Genomic DNA, 22,829 nt, shown 5'->3' on the forward strand with positions numbered 1-22,829 from the left:
CTCAACAGGCAGACAGGGGGTTCTGCCATCTAGAGCATGTGTCTGCAAAGGTGGGCTCTCCATGTGGTGTTGGACTACAACTCCCACAAGTCAGTCAATGGTGAGGGATTGTTGGCACCCTAGTCCAAAACATCTGGAAAGTGGCAGGTTGCCCGTCCCTGCCCTAGAGAAGAACACTGGTGCATTAGTGCCAACACTAGATTAGAATGGCATGCTGCATGTGTCATGGCATGAAACAAATATTCGCAGCCGAGGGGGGCGTAGACTGTCTTGAGCAATAGATGGTCCAGGGATGTCAAGGAGTGATGGCCAATGCACATTATTATGCACAGTCAGCAGAGACTCTTCTGGAAAGGAATTCATGAGAGTGCCACTGGTACCCACCTCCAATTTTAACTGTGAAATCCTCGGATACCATGCAGTTACGGGCCGCCAAATCCCGGTGGACAAATTTCTTGGCGTTGAGATATGCCATGCCATCAGCTATTTCTCCAGCCATTTGGACCATCTCTTTGAGGTTGGGCAGAGGCAAGCCAGGTTTATTCTGGTCAGACAGGCAATATGGACAAGAAAACATACATGTGAGTAAATCCAATCGCACATGTGATCAAGTCAGACTAAGTAGCCCCACCAAACCAAAGTCGTGCTAGGAACAAGGCATATTAAAAATAGGATCGAGTCCTACCCCCCACATAAAGCAAAGTCATGCACCATACACGCCTCAAGTCAAAAAGTCATACATCAGATTGAACCAAGTCATGCCACACGCATGTCCAAATGCAGCCAATTTGCATTATATGCATGGAACCATGTCATATGCACGCACAAATATGTTCACAGGTAATTTAGCACATAGTACCAAATTGTTTTTGACCACACATGCCCAAGTCACTGTACAAGTGAACGATCCCTACATCACATGATTATGCAGTACAACTGACAAAATAATGCCATTCTAATCCCCCTTACTAGAAGTATACGGCTGAAATATTTCCCCCCCCATACAATTCATTTACTTCCGGTTCAATTCACCATGTTTGCAAGCATTCTAAACAAGGGCCTGCATTTATACGTATTCAGTATGAAAATCTCACAACCTATTTGAATCTTAAGCCACACATCATTTCCCTCCATTCTTTGATCCAATCACGTTCCATAAATGGATATTCTTTAGAGCCGTAAACACATGCATTTGATTTTCCGCCTTCTACGGACCATCTACAAGTCTCGAGTCATGTTCAGCAGTTATCGCACCTCCGTCCTGACTTCTTTCATGCAGCACAGACTCAACCTTGCAAAAAGAAACTCTACATTTCGCTTCTACTGCAAAGCTCAAACGCAAACAAGAAAATCAGGAGCACTATTAGGATAAAATCAAGCACTAGCTACAACTGCGAACTTCAAGGCAACAGAGAAACTAATGTGGACGCTAAAGCAAAAGGTGGTGGTGCCCATGCGGGGTGCAGTACCTCAGACTCCGCCCTGAGGGAACGAAGATAGCTCTTCAAGTCGCCCCGGGTCATCAGCTCCATTATAACCAACGCCGGCTGCCCCTGTGACACCACGCCTAGGAGACGCACCTGTTGGGAGGGGGGCGAGGAGAGAGAGAAAGTGGTATCACAGGTCTTCTTAACACCTCAGCATGCATTACATATAGGACCGCACTCGTTTAGGTGAGGTGTGCATGCTAGACACTGTACGGTTATATGGATGCCACAGAACCGTATAGCCTTTCATAAGGTTCACCACAGCGATCTGTCCCGGACTTTCAAGGACCAGGTCTTTGCAAGGTTTATCACTCAGAATATTTTTGAGTGTGGATTAGAATAGCTTGATTTATAGCCAATAAGAAATTAATGCTTGTATATCAATTGATCAACTGAACTCTGCAGTACTTTGAGAATAAATGTTCCCATTATCCAATTCAATGGTGATTACAGGTGATCGCTTGAGTGATCCCTCATTTAGATATTGCGTCCTGCAAGTGACAGAACCTTTCTGCAGACCCATTAAATCGATCAAACAGCATAGACATTGGACAGATTGATCAGGAGCCTCTCGCATGCAAGAAATGAATATGGCAGCTCCGGCAGTGGTAGGAGAGGTTGGCACAGTACTCACCACATGGTGGCAATTGAACGCCTTCATGACCGAAGCCTCGTTCAGGAACTCTATGCGCTCGCGCATGGTGGCCAGCTCATTGACAGTCTTCAGGGCCACCTTGGTTTCCACTTCATCCTTGACGATGCCCTTGGCGATGCCCTCGTACACCATGCCAAAGGAGCCTTGGCCCAGCTCCCGGATGATGTGGATCTTCTCGCGTGGGACCTCCCACTCGTCTGGGATGTACACTTTGCAAAACACACCAGAGTCATCAACATTAATTCTAATAATGTTCATATTTATCCGTTACACAAAGCACTTTACAGGTAAGCCCTTTCCACCATCACTAGCTTGACTGTGTATTAAGAAATACTCAGATCATACCACACCACTTTCCCCCTCCCCCTCCCTTAGTGCATTGAATGGAGAATCTAAACAGTGTGTGTGGAGTGGGACACATCCGTGTTTTGATTTAAAGTTACAAACGTCCTTCAAAGGTTTCTCACAGAACCACAAAGCTTTCCACAAAAAGATTTCAAATCTGAAATTTTACCAAACACATCAGCCTGCCCTGCGGGGGTCTCACCTGTGCCTCTCCTGATGCTTTTGCCTGCAACTCCCATGACCCCGATACCATTACCTGGGCTGGTTATGGCCGAGAGCAGTCAGCCAAAATATCTGGAAAACCACAGATTGCAGACTGTTGCTGTAGTGCCTTACAAATTACTCACCAAGGCAGAGGGCCGGCCCTGCCGGTAGTGGCCCGCCGCCCACTTTGAGGCACCGAGCGATGAGATTTAATTCAAGCATGCAAGTCATTTTGCAGCAAGAAGGGACTGGCACAGTTTTTCGAAAGACCACCTCCGACAAAAAGTCTGTGGCTCCACCACCATCCCAGACTGCAGCAATAACCTAAACGGCCACTGGTAAAGCCTCGGTTACAGAATGGGGGTATAATGAGCCACCCGAGAGAGAGCACCATCTGCAAGACCACTGATGTGAGTTTGAATATCTACCTTGGGACGTGTAGCTTAATTTGTTTAGGAGTACAGACATCCCATTGACTAACCCACAGCATACGGGTTCTTGGAGGTTAAGAATCGTCCGTTAACTACAGAAGCACACATTCACGGCCTCGGACTGGCACACCCTGCATTGTATCTCCTATGAAGAGCCCTCAAATAGAAGTACGAAATACAGTTAATGAAATTATGTGAAATGTGCCTGCACTCAACATAGTCAACACAAATCTAAGAAGGGCACCTTATTTTTGACCAGTTGAAAATGATAATCTCCTAAATTTCAGTGTTGACAACTAGGAATCGGATTATGGAAAAGGAGGAATACCTTGCCAATAGGCAGGAAACCAAGATTATGTGTCATTCTTAGTCAACTCAAACCAGGCTTTGCAAACCTACCCACGAGTAGTGCTCTTGTATCCCCCTGATCATTCTGGGACCAGCTACAGCCTGTGTGCGTTTGGTCTTGTTCAGGTTTCCCTGGGGGATTGAGGACTGGGGTTCATTTTTTTGGTCTTACCCCACAAACAGCCCGGGTGCATTAGTGCTCAAGGTGGGTGGAAAGTATAGACTTGACAGACAGAGAAAAGGATCGACTACTTAAGGTGTGTGTGTGTGGGGGCTCTGAAGTGTATACTATGCTCAAAGTTAGAAACCAGTTCTTAAGATTTAAGGCGTGGTTCAACACGGGTCCCTTGAAGCAACTTCCAGTGCTTGTTCGTATGTACATGGATCAAACATGACCAGCATCCATCGCTGGTTTAATTTTTGAGTGCCGATTACACAGATCCACCTCTATGCATCTTCTGATTTTTGTGTTGACATGGTGTGAGCCTAGTGGCTCCTTAAATAAATCTACACTTCTATATTTTTTTGTTTGGACTATTTTTGCGCCACCAATAAGCCAAAAGTATTGCATTAGAGTGCAGATAGGAAGAAATGGCATACGAGACATAGCTTGTAGGGGTTTGGTTATTTGCCCACCCAGTGGAGTAACTTTGCTGAAAATGTTGGGGGGGGACACGACATCTGAAGAAAAGGTGCCCCAGCCAAATGAATAGGGACAAAATGGTGTGCCATGAAAGTTGGGGGGGGGACAAACACCCCTGCCCCCCCCTAAAATTACGCCCATGTGCCCACCCATTGAAGGCCCATGGCCATGCTAATCCCTATGCCCATTTCCACTCAATTCCTGCCCCTCCACCCCGAGGACAATCTGCTCCACTAGACCGTTGTACCAGGAGCAGGATGTGCGTCTGAGGTCACCACGCTGGCGACCCTCCACAGTAGGGGCTGTGGCGGTTTGCCAGAGAAGGGCGCAGTGGGGGTGGGGGGGAGGTCAATCTTCCTCTGCAGGAATGGTGAAACTGCTGCCAGGAGGCTGTCACACTCTGCCAGAGCCGAGAGCCACCTACTCCCCAGCCACCTGGGAGTCGGTTACAGTACACTGCCATGGTAAAAAAGCACTCTCTGCACCTAGTTGGCTGCACCTCAAGGGGTTCTGCCAGTGGGTTAAACCACCTACCCCCGCTGCCCCCACTTGAAATCTGCTGGGCTGACTGCATGGACCCCAGCAATTTACTCTCCCTTGTTTTGTAACCACTGAATCTACATATAGGAGGCCTGAAGCATGTGCATTTGTTTAGGTCATGGACAATGTTTTTCTTCTCTACTTTACATTTTTGGATGTGGTTTCCCCATACTTATGCTGGTCATACAATGAACAGTTTATAGTATTAAACATCTAGTTGGCAACAGACCAGTGGTCGTGGCACTCAGACCATTTTTTGTTCTTATTGGATTTTATTTAGAATTGTTTAAAGCGTGCTGAATAGGGGTGGTGCGAGAATTCATGGGATCTTGTCACTTCTCCCCAGAAGTGAGCCTTTCCCTGTGAGCCTGCTACATAATCCCCCTATGGGTGGCGGAATGTAGGACCTCACAGGGAGAGACTCACCTCATGGGGATAAGGACTCCTGGTCCGTGACGGAACACCCTAGCCCCCTTACCTTTAAGACCATGCAATCCTCTAGGTCTTCCAAGAACCAATCTGAGAAGACTGTTATTGCAGTACGCCATCCTTTCCTTATATAAGATGCGACTCCACCAAGACGAGGAAGAGTGAGGGGAGCATATGGAGCAATGCTGAGTCATCTCAAGGTATTAAGAGGACGACTGAAGGAGTTCTGCAAGCTACTCCTTGTACAGCTCCAGACAGTACTGGGAAGAGGCAGTCCCGAGGAGGCATGAAGATACTTCAGAGACACAAAGGAAAGTTGGTTGTACTCCGCTGGGGACGACCCAGCTTCAGCACATAAAAACCAAGGAAGGACTCCTTGAAAGGGGAAGCCGACATGAAGCCTGTCAGCCCCAGAAAATTCAAACCTGGGAACAAAGAAGCCTGAAGAGGGAGCAAGTCCTCGGTCGAGAAGATGCTGTGGAAATGTTGGAGGAATCCTCGCAAACCCGAGGGAGGCCCAACTTGATCAGAAGCTGAAGAAAGTCAGACAGTGGCGTGACCTCTGAGAGGTGGATCACGTGGTCCTTCAATGACACAGATGCAGTCTCAGAGACCCTGCCGAGCTACAGCGGGGCGCAAAGAGTGCCACAGCAAGCAGCCAAAGGGAACCAACCAACCCAACACCCCAGGATGAACTGGCCACATGGCCCCAACAAACAGAAGGCAACGGGAGCTACGGTAGACCCGATAGGGGCTTGACGAATGCATCAGGAGAAATTTTGCTCATCACAGTAACTGGGACAAAGTTACCAAGAGTGAGGAGGACATCAAGAACAATCTCTATCCTCAGAAGAATCGAAAGAAAGAACTAAAAAGTGAAGAGTGCCTCAGGAGTAATCTCCCTCGTCACACTAATCAGAAGAGAGGCATTCATAATCATGGAAGTTGGTAGAGTGGTCTATATGCCTATAGTGCAATTAAGAATAGTGAAAAAAACCAAGCACACTTTGGGAGTGGCCTCACTTGTTTCATTACTCAAGACGTCGTCCAGGGAAGCCTGGAGATAATACTGGTGTTAAAAAAAGAAGAACTGTTGTAGAGTTGGCCAAACCAAGGAAAGTCCCTGGGAGGAACTACAAGGACTTCTAAAGGTTGTTACGACAGACTGACTGAAAACCGCCTCTACGGTGAATGTTTGACCGGGGGAAGGAGAGCCATTCTCCTGGTTTTCACCTTTGTTGAATCAGAAGCCATTTCAAAAGATTGTTAGAAGTCAGCCAAAGGTTGACCCAGTTCACTGGGAGAAGGGAGTCATTCTCCTGTCCTCAGCTTTATTGTTAAGAACATTCACACAAAACTGAGAGGAGCCACAAGGTTGATCCTCTTGAACCAGGAGAAGGGAGCAATTCTCCTCGTTTGTTTAAACCTTTTTTGATTAGTAGTAGGGTCAGAATAGGAGAGCTGAACAGAGGACAGAATCTCTATTTCACATCTACCCCGACGATGAGCACCAGAGTTATTATTCATTTAGGTAGGTCAAGCTCTCTAGTGATAGGGAGAGCTGGGCTCGTAGCTCCCTTTGTTAAATAAAACTTAAGTAAAAACTGCCACCCCTTTGTCCGACTCCTTCTGACTTATTACAGTGTCCAGTTTTTTTTTTTCTAACAGGAACTGTGGGAGTCCAGGGTGAAGTTAAACGAGATGTACAGTGGCCAGGAGAGGTTACGTCTGCTAATGGCCCCTAGGTAGAGCTTTAGAGGTTCATCGAGCTTCCTTTTGGCTCACTTCTGGTCTGATAATTCATCATGTAAGATTAGCCTTCAGGTCTGTAGTTGAAAATGTAACATTGGAAATTACCCGACGACCCCATCTAGGATTTTGGCTTACTACAAGACCATAAAAATGCTTCAACAAACAAGGTTTTGAAGTCTAATGCCAATACTTACTGTCAGATGCACTAAAATACTCAGGATTGACAGATGCATACAACGTGCCACTGGGGTAGCCATCATTGTTTCTGAAAGTTAAAAAAAACACAGAACTGTTAATGAACTATGGAGTAAATCACAAACAGCAGTCAACAGCACAAATACCTTGGGGTAATTCATAGTCTAAAAGTTCTGCAATTCGGATATAGTAGGAATGTGAACTTCTGAAGACATGGGGAAAGACCAAATCCTCCTACATCGCCACGGACAAGTTATCTACATAGGAATCGGCCCAATGCAACTATAGTGTCAAAAGTGGGTATATTGTATTAGAGAGGGGAGGGGTGGAATTAGAAAAACAAAGGACGGTTAATCCTCAAGAGTGGGTGCAAGGGAACCCAAAACATGGACAGTCTGAAATACAGAGCGATGCTCTGGATAGTTCCATGGTTGAGAGTAATTTCCTTATTTCCATATCGACAGTACATCATGGATAAAACATTACAAATAAAACATGCAAAAAGTGCATTGTGCAGTAACATGAAACGCTAAGTATTATAAGCAATAACACATTACATGGTACATCATAAAATGCAATTCATCTTCAGCCAGTGCATAATAAGTTAGTTATACACATTATCAATGGGAGAGACATTTGTTAACTTCTTTTCAACAATGCCCTATACATATTTGGCCACAACAAACAGTTGCCTCTTCTCATGTATGACTGCAAAAACAGAAGTGCCTAGCCAGGGCTTCTAACAACACTTGATAAGAATCTAGCTTTTAAAAGTGGACATATTAAGAGGAAACGCATCTCACCTTCGGTCAAAGTTTTACATTAAAATGTATCACTAGAGTTCTTGTTCCACTTATACAGTCTGTCAGCTAATGGCAATATCTCCAACTTGAATTTCACATATAGTGACCTCGCAATTTTGGGTTTCGGCACATCGAGGTAACCTTCATAAAGAAAGTCAATTAGTTTACTCCAGCGTATGCGAAGGGATGTCGTATTCTGGATTTTGCTTGCCAATAATTGATTTTTCAGGCATTCAATTTGGCCCATATTATAGTTTTGGTACTTGCATTGGTCGGTTCATGGTTTTGTCAGTGCTCATCGTGGCCCGGTGTGTTCAGTGTATACCAAGGCATTTGTGTCCCCCCTTCCTGCTCCAGAACATCCTTAACTGCTTCCCTGTATTCAATGAGGGTCGGGGTGCTCCATGGTCTAAACCAATATTCTCAAGTTTTGATCTTGATTATACAGCCGATGCTCTGTAAATCGACTGCATGAAGTAGAGGTACCCTGGGGGTGGATGGTGGTAATCTTGTGAGGGTTTTTTATAACTGCTTCCATCAGTGCTAGTTCCTCCCGATTCATTTTGCGCCATATGGGGCCCACTCTCTGGCTTGGAGCAGATACACTCCCATGGATGCCTTCAGGGCCTCCTGCCCAGGTGTTTTGGTATGCCTAATGATGGCCCCACTATATTTAGATAAGGATACCCCTGCCTTTCCCCCCCTCGTCTCTTCCACATTTAATTTGTGATCCCTCTCATGCCCAAGTAATCCTAGGCATTGACCTGTTCTAAGCTTTCACCATTTATTTCCATTGCACTGGTGTCTGTGTTCCTTATCAGCATAGTCTTGGTCTTTTGAGTTATTAATTTTCAGACCATTATCCATAAAGACCACGTTTGTTTAGACCAGTAGGGGTTAATGAGAGTAGTGCTGCATCATCCACAGTATTTATCCCGATTTTGGGCCAGAGCATCGTCAGGAACTGCTAGTAGCCAATTTATCACTTCATTAATACACTAAAAAAGTTGAGCTAAAACACATCTTTGGCGCACTCTTTTTAAATCTTGAACGCCTCTCAGTAGTTTCTCCATTAAGTCCCCAACTGACTGTCCCTTCATTCCCACGATATAATAACGAGACGTCCGAAGTGGTGATGAAGGAATTTCAAAGTCATTAAACAGTCAGTCTAAGCTGGTGTTCCATGAAACACAGCAGCCAGTTCCCCCCCGCTGCCATCTTTGCCCCAAACATCCATCCCTCTGTTCTTTTCCCCACCTCCCTACCCCTCGCTTACCTTATTTCTGCAGCAGTGTGTGCCGCCACCACAGCTGCTCCTTCGTGGCTTCCGCAGGCCGCCATGGAGCCGCTTCCCTTTCCATGGTGGCCATCCTGGAAAAGATATTTTCCTTCGTTCAATGGGACCCGTGAGGCTTCTCGTTGAACAAAGGAAAACACTTTTTTTAAGCACCCCTGGTTGCCGCATTGGCAACCCAGGGTGCCAATAGCCTTAATCCCCTTTTCTGTTGCTGGAACGGGGGTTAACGGTCCAGAGCCCTCATTATCTGCCCTTGCTTTGCTTGAGCTGATAACACGGGCTACCGGGCTGCTACCCCCCATTCCAGCCATTGGAACGGGGGAATAATGCCATATTAGCAAATCTTTCCATTTGTTGTTGGCTCTTTCCAGCTTTAGTACGTTAACTAAATATATAGGAGTACCATTCATTCTATCCTCCTTCTCTCTCTCCCCCCTCAGGTTTTCTCGTTTATTCTGAATGCAAGAGTCTGTTTTGTATGCTTGATTTAGGACATTTATTCTACTTGCTTTACTCCTTAAATAGTGAACTTAACGTCTTTGCTTTGTGGTTTTTTTCTCCAATTAAACAGTATTAATTTATTTACATTTCTCGCCAGTTAATCTCCAAGTAATTTTTCCGGGATCACCATTTTTTGCTTTATTGCTCTGAGGGATCGAATCTGGCTCGATTGCCTTAACCTGCTGTGTTGACTTTTCGCTTTCAATTAACATTTTTGTCTGAGGCCCTTTTTCAGGAAATCCAAGTTCTTCATTTCATCTCCATGTTTCTCTGCTATATGCCTCAGCTCAATACACGCATGACAAATAGGCCTTTAGTGCTCATGCCCATTATATCATTGTTATCCACAAGGATACAGGATTGTTTTCCTTGCCCTCTATACATCGATTTTCCTCATCTTCTACACCAATTGGATCCGGTTCATTAAATCTCCACAGAGATTGATTTACATTTTCTACAGATTTAGAGGTCTCCTCATTGCGACTACTAGCAGTACTGATGATCGCATATCTATTGAACTAATATCCTTGGGTGCATATGTCGGTAAGCTATCTACTTCCTGGGTGTAGAATCTCGTGCTTGACATCCTAATTGAATGTTGATGGTTCTCATTTTTCTCATGCAATTATACCAGAATGTTAGGTTTTGCCTCCCACCTGGCAGTCATTCTTAGCCACTTCGAAGTTCATAAGTAATTCACTAACATCACATAGATTTTAATGGGGGCCCTTTTCCCTTTGCCCCTTTTTTTTACTGCTTCTCCAATAAGGCACAGCTTTCGGCACTCTTTCCTTTGGTTCTCTCTTTTTATGTTCATCTTTAAGCTTTATGGTCATTTGTGAACTACTCTTTTCAATTAAGGACATACCCTTATCAGAGGCCTCTATAATGCAGCGGGCGAAATTCAGGATATCTCCCGTACATGCCGTCCTAGCAGAGCCTTTACTATCCATTTGCTCATCTAGGTCACTAAGTAAATCATCATTTGCGTTTGAGGATATTTGCCTCATCTTCTTACTGCAAACCATTTTGCAGATTTATCAGACAGCGGATAACTAACTGTTCCAGAAGGCTATTCTCTATTTTGTAAAAGCAGGGAGCTGGGCCACGGGGGATAAGCTGATTCATTTCAAAGAAGGAGTTCAATCTTTTTCCATCTTCATGCTTGTGCCAAGGATGCAATATCGTACATGTCAAAATGACCCAGATTAGCCAGAACTGCATTAACTACACCTAATCTATCGGCCACCCTCATTGATGCTGGATTTTAATGATGATCTCTCACATACTGAGAGCAACTTTAGAGGCCCTAATAGTGCCACTATTTTCTTAGGAGACTTGAATCATTGGAGAGGAAATTCCACTGACAAAGACACCATTGAATTAGAGCAGGTTCTTAATAACATCAACTATCAGGTCCTTAATGACGAGCCCACTACAACAAATAAGAACATCCTGGACTGGATAGTATCTAGTCCGATTATTTCTCCATCAATGTCCACATCCAGCAGCAGGGCTTTCCATCTAAAACACCTAATATCCCAAAACAGGTCACTAGTTTAAATTTCAATAACATTTCAGCATCTGATATTTCAGCCTCTTTAACATCTCTCAGGACCTCACATCTGACACAGACACAGCAGGAGCCTCGATAAACTTCTCTACTTCCTTTCTGGACATGCTGGACCGAATAGCTCTGATCCGGACTGAGGTGGTCAGACCAAACCTCAGTCACCAAAGTTGGTTTTCATCCAAACTCAGAGTTCAAAAGAAGGAACTAAGGAAATTAGAAACTCAGTGGTGAAGGTGCCCTTCTGTAGACAGCAAGAATGCTTGGAGAGCTGGGGAGAAACATTATAAACTCAACATCGTTGAAACTGAGAAAAACATTTTAACAATGAAATAGATCTGGCCTCAAATCGCACTGGCAAGCTTTTTGAGATCTTATGAACACTTGAGAAGTTCAAGGCATTGTCCATTTCCATTCAGCCCTCATCAGAGGACTGCTGAAGGTTTCAGGTAGCCTTTGAGGTGAAAATTTCAAAGACTTGGAAAACAATTAAAGAAGCCTTGAAGTTGTGCCCCCCGGCCGTGGAACCCATTACAATAAATAACACTTCCTTGCACAATCTTCTCAGCCATCACTAACACCAATATGAGAAAGATGTTATCGTCCATGCGCCCCACTTCCTGTTCTGAGAACATCCTCCCCCCCCCCAGAATAATTCTGGAGCATCATGAACATATTCGCTCGGTTTCTTACATGATTGGTGAACTCTTCTTTTTGGGACAATGGTGTCCTTGATGACATAAAATCGGTCACGGTAACACCCTTGCTTAAAAAGCCTGGTTTGGATCCAAAAGATCCTAGGAATCGTAGGTCGATCACTAATTGCAATTTACTTTTAAAAATCCTAGACTAATTTGCCATGACAACTCCAGGGCTTTATGGAAACTCTGGGGATTCTCCATAAGCAACAATCTGGGTTTAGGACAGCACACAATACCAAAACAGCATTGGTTGACCTTAAGGCCGTTATGCTGAACATCATGGACCGTGGGAACACTGGAGTGCTGGTCTTAATGGACTTATCTGCAGCCTTCGATCTGCTTGATCATGGTCATCTTCTCCAGACATTCGAACACCTGTGTAACTTTTGAAGGGGAGCTAAACAGCGGATTCAATCCTTTTTATCCAACCGGAGATTTAGAATCCACAGGGGTGATGATTTCTCCCATTGGGGCTCCAATTTTGTGTGGCGACCCACAGGGTAACAGTGTCGCCTCTACTCTTCAATCTATATTTGAGACCACTCTATGCTCCTTGAGGCTTCAAGCGTGTTCTTTACAAACTACTCCTATGACACGCAATGGTCTTGGAGCTCCGGTGTACTTACACACTGGATTCCATTAAACTCTTGGACACTTAAGATCTTGTCGAGTCTTGGATGACATCCAACTTAAGGTGACCAGACGTCTGGGTTTTCCCAGGACAGTCCAGGGAAAATCACCAGACTTCCCGGGGTCCAGAGAGTTTTTTTATTTTATAAACCCCATACAGGGTTTTGATCATGGTGCCTTTTTTTACCGGGACCCGATTTCGGAATCCCGAAATCGGGTCCCGGCGCACCTCTTCCAGCGTGAATGGAGGTGTGAAAGGCTCATTTCACGCCCCCATTTCCTCCCCCTTCCCCTACCCAGCGCTCTCCTCCAATGAGAGGAGTGTGCAAGTTAGCCCACCCCCTCCCCGCCTCCCGCAACGGGCCAGCAACATAGAAGTAGGACTACAGTTATATGTGCATTTCCTTTAGTCCTACTTCTATTTCAATGGCCCGCCCGGGTTTCTTTTTAAAAAAATCTGGTTACCCTACGTCTAACTGGATGTGTCTAAATGGCAACAAAACTGAGCTCCTCGTCTTTAGTTCATGGCAGGGCTGTTCGAAAGTTGAGTCCCGACTTCAAAAACGAACATACAAATGTGCAGGATCCCTGTACAAGGCAAAGTGAAAACTCTAGGATCTTGGCTGAGGTCTTCTAATTATTAAAGAAAAGAACTGCGCTATCACCTGAGCAACAATCCTTTCTAAGCTAGACTATCGTAACGCCCTACTAACTGGGGCCAGCTGTCTGTGCCTGAAGAAATGACAAACCATACAAAACAGTGCTGTTCGTCTGAAGAACACATTTCATCCACAGGAGAGAGCTCCATTGGCTTCCAGCAGAGGAGTGTATTCACTTCAAAATAAGCACACTTGTGCATCGTTGTCTATTTGGGACGGTGCCATTTTACTTAAAAGCGCAGATTAGCCACCATTGGCCACATAGGCCACTGCGCTCCTCTAATCTTGGACTGATCAGCTGTCCTGGCTACAAACGATCTAATGGACTGGGCAGATCCTTCCAGGTCATTGCGGCAATGCTGTGGAATTTCCTCTCACTGACTATCAGGCTGGAAGTAAACACTCTGGCTTTCCACAGAGCGCTGAAATCCTTTCTGTCCATGTAATATGTGTATTATTTAGTCAGAATACTAGGTACTTGATTGTCTCATCGTGAACGTTCATCTTAGTGTTTTTGGTGCTCCCTGATGCCTGTGGTTGATTTGACACACTACAAATAAATAAAATAACTAGTTGCTTTCCTTTTTACCAGTTATAAGAATTTTCTTATTTGTTAAAAAATATTAAAATCAGTAAATCACTCAATCAAAAATGTAATATAGGGGGATTCTATAACGTTCATCACCAGGAACGGCAGCTGTGCTACTGTGCCCTGAGGCTTAAGACGTCCTCTGTTAGAATGTCTGTTCCATGTACAGCTGAAACATCCCAACCAGCAAAAAGACAGAAAAGCGAGGGTGATACTGAAAAGAAAGATGACAAATTATTGGATCTCCTAACCAAGGTGACTTTGGACATAGTAGAAATCAAGGCCAACCTGTTTAATGCTGAACAGGGATATATGGAGTTAACCTCAAAGGTGGATTCAGCTCAGCTACACATTACTTCAGTAGATGAAAAAACACTGAGTATGGCAGACCAAATAAGAACTCCAGATCCAGAATGAGAAACGGACTCTCAAACTATCTGAGCAGGAAAGGCTCAAGAAGAAACATCAGAATAGCTGGAATTCCAGAGAATGTGGAGATGTGTAATCCTATGGACTCCTTGGGGAAACCCTGATCACTTTAATCAATTTGGAGCCACAAACACTTTTAGAGATGGAGGGCTCATAGCTCCTTGTGCCTAAATCCTGCACTTGGCAGACCTAGGCAATTCATTGTGAAGTTTTTGTGATTCTCCACTAAGGAGATGATTTTGAAGAAAGCTTGTGAAATTGGTGATCTCTCTTGGGGAAGGGGGTGGTCATGAAATCATCATTTATGGTAATCGCAGCAGAGATGTTTTGGAAAAGAGAAGCATTTGATGTGGCAAAAGAAAAAGCAAAGGGCAAGAAGTTGAAATACTGCATGGTCTACCCAGCTATTTATTTTGTGTCATCTTGAGGGTCAACAGCACCCTTTTACGGATTACAGGAGCGCAGAAGCCTTTTATTCAGACCTGGAGCATCAACCAATGGAGGAGACTGCATCTTTGTCTCAAAGGAGCACTCAAACTAAGAAAAAATATTAATTTCTGGGAAGTATTCGCTCCATTAACTGAATTTGGGCTACCCAATCATCCTTATTGAATGAATGTTATCTTTATTTATGTAGCAATGTATTTTAATTTTTAACTAACTAGTTTGAAATTCTTTTTTGTTTTTGCTCAAATGGCACCGTTACCATTGTGGCGGTTGCCATGTGTGTTTATTTTCACTCTTGGTTTAAGAGCATTGGATGCTAGATTAAAGCACCCGACGGCGTGACGAGGCGCTTTGTGCTCCAGGTCCCAATTATGACTGCTGCATTCATTTTTATGTTGGGGGATTGAGGGGCCTGATCGACACTAATAGATAATGACGTGCATTTGATGCTGCAATTGAAAGGGGAAGGATCGCCCTGTTGACTGCTGGAGCGGGATGAGATGCGCGGTGCGCTATTAAGGATACCAACATATGTGAGGCCATGTGGGGAACTATTTTGATGGCATCATGGGCACACTGGTGATGCACTGTGAGGGTGAGGGACTTTAGCGGTAGGGAGCTTTGAGTAGTTAAAGAACTATCCACATGATCTGAACCCAATGTAGTATTAGCACTTGTCTTCTGCCCAAGTATCGTTGCATGCCTGCTCCTGGTATGAAGTAGGGAATGATCCGTCTGAGAAGTTTTGAATGGGGCGGTCAACAGACATTTATGCTTGTTTATGAGATGAACATATTAGATAACTGTATGCTGATGTTTTCATTTTTATTAAAAGAAAACAGTAGTATTAGCTATCTAAATGTTTGCATCATAAATGCAGAGGGTTTCATCTTTGATATTTAGACCTTTCATCACTCGTGTTGGCTGATCCGATTATAGTGCCAAATGCTGTATAAGCTTTGCTTTTTAGAGGGCAATTGTCACTGGCTGGGGCATTTTGAACTTAAATGTACAAAATATATGAAAGTTAAGTTATTAAGGCAGAACAAATGATGGCAAATTCGGCTACGTATGCGAATCTAAGGGCAAGAGGTTCTAGTTACATTATTTTGTGAGTTTTCTTTCGTTCCTTGTGGCATCATTAACTCAAGAGTGAAGAAAGACATAAGTTAGCTGTGTATTGAGTTAAAAGTAATTGTTTCATTTAATTGGAGGGAATTGGATTGGGGTTGTCTTATTGGGTAGTGGGATGACAATTTCACATTTTCAGGTCTGAGAGGGATGGGGAAGGGAGGTGGATACTGGATTGCAGCAATGATTAAATAGGGCATGGGGTTCTGGGGGTATGGTTCAGAACAGCGAGTGGATTGTATATATATATATATATATATATATATATGTCTTTTATCAGTCTGCTAGGTTTTGGACTGTCTTTGGTAAGAATTATTATTTGTTTGCATGTGTTTGTTGTCTGTCCTTAGAGTGTTTTAAATATTGTGTAAGGCATATGGGTGCTTGTTTTGTCTTCTCTCCACCATGGTTCATGATATTAACTAAACTTAATTGGTTTCGAAATGTGTGGTTGATGCCTTCATTACAATGGGTTTTGTAACTGAATTTCATATATATTCTGATGGTAGACTCCAGACGTTACAGGGTTCTGATGAGTCTGGGAGAATAAGTCACTCCAATGCAGAACCCAGGCCACCCCTATATTTGATATGGCAGAGCATTGAATCTTTTGTGTAATCACACATGTGTAGAATATTGATATTGTATCATTCTCAATGATTTGACAAAACTTTATTGCTGAAATGCTTGATGAAATGTTATTAAAATTAGGTATTTTTATGGGAAGACATTAAAAAGGAGTTTATTTTTAATGGGTTTGCTAACGGTTTGCTCATGGAATGTTAAAGGGCTGAATTGCCTGTAGAAAAAGAGGAAGCTCTTGTCAAAGGCATGGAGAGCTAGGGCTGATGTTATTTTCTTGCAGGAGACGAATCTGTTAGAGAGTTCTGAAAGTTATTTGAACAATGCACGATACACAGAGGTGCTTTTGAATTGCTATATTTCAAAATTTAGAAGGGTGGGCATTTTGTTCCTGAAGGATTGGTAGTAGCTATAGAAAGAGTAACGATGGATGATGAAGGCAGAATTATTCTGGTTGATGTATGGTATGAAGGTAAACACCACATTATGGTCCGTTTACGGCCCATGTTCTGCAGGAGTAGTGTTTTATTTTACAGGTTTGACATCTATGTTACGGGATATGCATGGAGAGTGCACTGTTCTGGGTGGTGATTTCAATTGTGTACTAAACTACAAGGTGCACCGGTATTCATTGTGTAGATATCCAGGTTTGAGTGCAAGGAGGTAATTTCAGAACTTTATTGAAGGGTTTGATTTAGTAGACATATGTAGAGTTTTGCATCCTGGTAAACGGGAATATTAATTGTATTCTCCTGTTCATGACTCTTAATCGAGGATTATGTTCTTTATTCGGACAGACTGACTGAAAAAATGAATAGTGTAAATGTATGCAAGTGGACTGTCAGATCATTCTATAGTTAACTTGAGGTTGGATTTGGAAAACGGTGTTGAATTTCTCTAGGTTCGGCCTACAAATATTCATATAAAATAATGCGGAAATTTTGAAGAAACCAGAGTGCTTCATTAAGTCCTCCTTTGATGAGAATAATGGGTCGATGGATGTTTTGATGGTTTGGGATAGTTTTAAAGCCACTATTCTCTGAGAACTAATCAACAGGACATCGCGCTCTAGAAAGTCAGGGTTAGAGGACTTCTAATGGATAGAGGACAAAACGTGCGATTTTACAACGGCAGTATGAATTGATGAGGAGTATAGAGGATACATTAAAGATGGATAGGGCTCAGGAGGCTTTGAAATGTAAAATGAATGTACAGGCGGAGAAAGGAATGTTTTTTATGAAGCAAAAATATTGGGAACAGGGAGCTCAGGGTGAATGACTCCTAGCAAATCAATTAAAAGGGTGGTGGAGTGAATGTATATCCAGAAAGTGGAAAACGAGCAGGGGGGAGGTTGTAGTGAAGATAAAAAAAGGAAAAAGAAAATAAGATTCCTGTGAAAGTTTGTGGGCATTTTATCCATCTTTATATTCAGAGGAGTTAAATCCTTCAAGGTCCGATCTAGACAATTTATTTGGCAAGATTGTGATTCCAAACTTTTCTGAAGAGGATAAAGCTGCGTTGGATGCTCGGGTCAGCCTTGCAGAAGTTTTAACAGCAATAGGGCAGCTTAACTTGAGTAAATCTCCGGGGATGGATGGCCTGCCTGCAGAATTTTATAGATTTTAGCTCTCAGTTAGCATGGATATTGTGTGCGCTGTATTATTGCTTTTTAGTGGTTGGGGTTCTTTGTCCATCCATGAGGGAGGCGATTGTAACCTTGATTCCTAAGCCGGAAAAAGAGGATACCAAATGCAGTAATTTCCGTCAGATCTCATTACTTAATGAAAATGTTAAATTGTTTACTAGGATCCTGACCAATAGGTTAGATAAATATATGGGAGACTTGATTGATCAATCTCAGGTTGTATTAATGAGGCAGCGATACAGTTATGATCACATCAGGACAATTATAGATGTCTTGGGGTTTCCATACACTGAGGTGGAAAACGTTAATTTTTATGGTTGCGGAAAAAGCTTTTGATCGCATCACTGGGCATTCTTGGACTTTACACTACTCAAGATGGGGTTTGGGCCCTTTTTTATTTTAAGGGCAGTTGGCGCTTTACACTCTGCTATAACCACAAGAATTTGGGTGAATAGAGGACTCTCTGCCTCATTCCCCTTATTCAGGGGTACTAGTGTAGAGGAGGTCCCAAATAAAGCCTGCACTCCAGTCGCCCATTTTGAAGTACCAGGAACGTTCACACCAAGATATGTGACGTATGAGGAGCCAATAAACCAGCAGAGAGCCGCAGTATAGGTCTGCCCAGTGCCTATCAGGAGAACACCACCTGTTGAAGTACCGATAACTAGAAAACCATGGACAGTAAGGTATCCATTGACAAAACCCGACCAGCAAGTAAGACGAAATGAAGATAGCCTAAATACCGTCCCACAAGAAACCACAAAGGCCTCAATTGAAGACGAATGGTGACGTCACGAAGGCCCGGACAGACTTGCAGATAGAAGATAAGATGACCCAAAGATGACACAAGAGGCGAAATGTCATGAATAAGGATATCATGAACCTAGAAGAAGAAACAGTGTTGAAATATAAAGAAACTTAAGCTGTAAAGCAGGATGAAGTGATTCAACCCAGCTTATGCCTGTACATATGCTTGAAAACGCAAGAAAGATAAGAAAACAGTGCTGCTTGCTATGCTTAGTAGAAGATAGACCACGGCAAGCGCCACCTATACATATCTACCTCAACGAAGCACACTATACAAGTGTGAGTCCACTTTACACAAAAGCAGAATTAACTCAGGTTACAAGGTCAACAGGATAGGATTCGTATTCCAGCTAAAATGAGAAGAGATGGCTGAATCGAAACTCAGCAGAGGCAACATGAGCCAGGAAGAGCCAAGGTCAGACCAATAGAAGGAGCAAACAGTAGCTTTGCAGAATCGAAACTTAAGAAGAATAGCCTATCTCAGGAAGGCCGAAATAAGGTGGCATAGGCAAGTGGCAAGCCGAATAAGAACTAAATGCACAAATTGAAGGAAACTAGGCAGATTCACGGTGTGAGTAGCACGTGACCATCCGAGCAAGAAGCAGCACTGGTTCACACCTACACCTGGCTGTCACCCAGAGAGAGACATCATAACTTTTCCTGACAAGAAGATACAGTTTTGAGGCCGACCACAGACAACTAATTGACACATAGCCACTAAAGTAATGATGGCTTGAAGGGAGGCCGGGTGAATCTTGGGGCACTCTGCACCTGGCTGACCATTCTGCATGCTGCTAAGTAAAGTGGAGATTTATGCATGGGATTGAAGCCAACCCAATCACAATGGACAAATAATCTAGGGTCCTATAGATGGTAGAACCAATGGGACGTCATACTCTTAGTGACGTCTAAAAGAGTAATGTTAGAAGGAAGGGCTTAGACACCCACCAGATAGTGTTTAACCAATCCTCTCACTCCGTTACCATATACAGATATAGTACCAATAGTAAAGTTACCTTTTCCTAACCAATAGAACTGCATAGCGTCACACGTCAATGATGACGAGTTTTGGGTATAAATGTTAGTTTGTATTAAGTTCGAGGGAGTTGAAGTGAGACGGACTATCGCATCACTGGTGATTTCCATGTTTCCCCGTTTTCTGTACTTGGCATTAAACAGACTCCTTTGCCAAACCATTGAGTTGTCCTTATTCACTGGAGTTGGAGTAATAACCCTGCACCCCCATCCATCTCAAGGTGCAGCTATCTTGTCTTAAAGTACTTCGGAGCAAACCCCGACTCTATGGGCCGGCTGGGGGTTCCCATTACACTTGGTAGCAGAGATTTGATGGTTATCGACTATCGATTATCTGACTAAAGTAAGACACCTATTGACCGTCGATATAAAGTAACTCTAGGTCTTCGGAAATATCATGAGTCCTTTGCCATTCGGCTGAGTAGACCGTGAAGCTCCCCATAGACAATGGTAGCTTAAGCAAGAGTCTGCAGAAAGGGCCTGAAGGGACCCGTTTTCCCACACTTCACTTCCCATTCCTACAGGCAGCTGAGCAAGTGAAAAGCTGAAAGAGGCGGTAACAAAGGCTGTGATCCAGAGGGTCCAGAGACGAACCATGCGAACGGTGAGAAGCAAAAAATTGAATGCTTTGGCAAATAGTGCATGCCTTAGAACAAGTAAAGGGAAAAGGTAATGGAGGGAGGAGGGAAAACAAAATATAGTTAGTAGTAGAGAAGAATATATATATTATATATATATAGACTCATTAAGACAAATGAGAGGTTACCGGATAGACACCCGAGAAGAGAGGTTACCGGGGTAGAAACCCGAGAAGAGAGGATTCGCCTCATTCCTGCGCTTTAATATAGCGGCTAGAAGAAACGTGTACCCAGAGTCCCACATAATGGGGAACGACTAGGGTACCACAACCTTTAAAAGGCATCATGAAAGGGTTACGATTACACTCCATGAAGGGGTAATGATTAGTATCAGAGATATTTGTGTCCAGCTGGTGTCCGTCTAGTCTGTTAAGTGTCTGTCTTACATGTTTCTCTGTTGTGACGTCACACATATGCATTGACATTTTTTTGAGAAAACCAATTTAAAAATTTCATGCGGTTTGATAGCCGAGACAGAATCGCACGTGAATTGATGTTTTTTGAACAAATCGGTAGTATAAAATTTTTGTGGAAAATTTGGATTGTAGCTTGCGATATTTGGTGCTTGCTCATATTGGTAGAAGCTGTTTAAACCACAAGCATTTACAAGTGTTATATAAGAGGAAAGGGAACAAATTTAAGCATGGAGGACACGACTCCATTAGCACACTTATGCAAGCAATTGCCAAAACACGCACCCAAGCTAAAGAAATATAGTACCGAGTGGGTTAAACGTACCGGCCACAAGATGTTTATGCCTTGGCCACAAAATGGTTCTTTATCCAAAGCCGTCTTACAGCATATGACGACATATTTGCACGCCACATATACAAGAAACAAGTTTGAAAAACGCCTTGCTGTTCTCGAGTTGTGGAAACTGTACTAACAGGTAAAGGAAGAAGAGCAGCCAACAGATTGGATACTTAATGTATGCACAGAGGGGGTTGAGACGCCTACCACGACACCTGCCCCACCGGAAACGTAAATCGAAGAAAGTAAGGTTGAGGGATTATACCCGTTAAAGGAACTTAAAGCAGCCACGGGGTACAGCAACCCTGCATATTAGTCACCTACACATAGTGACGAGAATCAAGGGAGAGGTAAGGACAAGAATATTACCTCCGCAATCCGAAGGGACAAGGGGAGATGCAATGATGAAAGGAAAGATCAGGCACAGACAAGTGCATCTCTCGACAAGGCGAGAGAAGGGAAGAGATGGAAAGGGAGCGAAGACCGAACTGATGATAGCATTTGCAAAAGACGAATGGATGGGAGGACAAATTCTATTGAAACTCGATGGGAAAGGCATTGATGATGCAAGACAAAAGGAGAGGTTAGATGAGACACAGAGAAAGGGGAAAGAAAAGGAGTTAAGAGACGAAGGGATAAAAAGGAAAGATAGACAAATGCGAGAACAGCTATATCGTGAAGAGCAAGAAAAGCAGCTCAATCACAACCCAAGAGCGGCCTACGATCAAGACAGACAGAAACAGCAAAGGTTAGAAGAAGAGCAAAGGATACATAAGAAAAGAATAAGGAGACGAAGAGATGAGCAAATTCGAAAGGCAGATGAACGTAGAAATGAAAAGAGAAAGGAAGAAGATAGTGTCAGAAAAGAGGCGAGGAAGTGCAAAGAATTTGATGATATCAAACGTAAGCGAAAACAGAGAGCACACAATCTCGAATATCTGGAGAGGGAGGTTAAAAAAATCTGATCCAGTAGTAGATTGTAAAGACATCAAAGAATTCTTTCCTGCGTACGATTCAGTACCAGGCACGTCTAGGTTAAACATTGATGATGACTTCAACACCAGAAGCATTGGAGAAACGATCAATAGAATATATGATGAAATGGGGCTAGAACATATACCCCAAGGGGAGGGGGAAGACGAGCGCCTGGAGAGCACTCAGCTGTATGACACTGAGGATGTCTCCCGAAGTAGTGGGAATAGATAGCTATCCCTGGATAGATTAGAAATAAGCAGGAACAAGGAGGATACGAGGAGTTGCGTGAATTGGGGACAAACAATGTCCGACTCTGAAAGGGAGGAAAATGAAGAAGGAAGGCGGAGCAAAAGACGACGCCCAAGGGAAAAAGGGATACAATGGTCAGACACTAGCAAGTCTGTACCAAGGGCATCAGAGTCAGCCACACAGTCTGACCAACGTGAAGGAGTAGCTCATGTCAGAGGGGGGTGTCTTCACTGTCCTATGTATACAGACTAAGGACATTGCCAGGTAGACAGCGATGTGGGAATATTACCCCTGCAATAGACAGGAGAACAATGAGGGACGAGAACAAGGGCTATGCATTCCAATTTCCGCTACTAGAGAAG

At 43.6% G+C, this 22,829-nt stretch overlaps 1 protein-coding gene across 1 annotated transcript in view; it reads right to left on the minus strand.

Moving 5' to 3' along the window:
- INSRR (insulin receptor related receptor) overlaps positions 1-22,829 on the minus strand; it is a 672,290-nt gene that overhangs the window by 54,949 nt on the left and 594,512 nt on the right. The window contains exons 16-19 of the mRNA XM_069604567.1: positions 7,029-7,099; positions 2,122-2,351; positions 1,470-1,580; positions 385-544 (exon numbers count right to left, since the gene is read on the minus strand). Of these exons, the coding sequence (XP_069460668.1) occupies positions 385-544; positions 1,470-1,580; positions 2,122-2,351; positions 7,029-7,099 (572 nt within the window). The remainder of the gene's footprint in view (positions 1-384; positions 545-1,469; positions 1,581-2,121; positions 2,352-7,028; positions 7,100-22,829) is intronic.

Source organism: Ambystoma mexicanum, chromosome 1p (assembly GCF_040938575.1).
Source record: "Ambystoma mexicanum isolate Mex_15411 chromosome 1p, UKY_AmexF1_1, whole genome shotgun sequence".
Taxonomy (NCBI): domain Eukaryota; kingdom Metazoa; phylum Chordata; class Amphibia; order Caudata; family Ambystomatidae; genus Ambystoma; species Ambystoma mexicanum.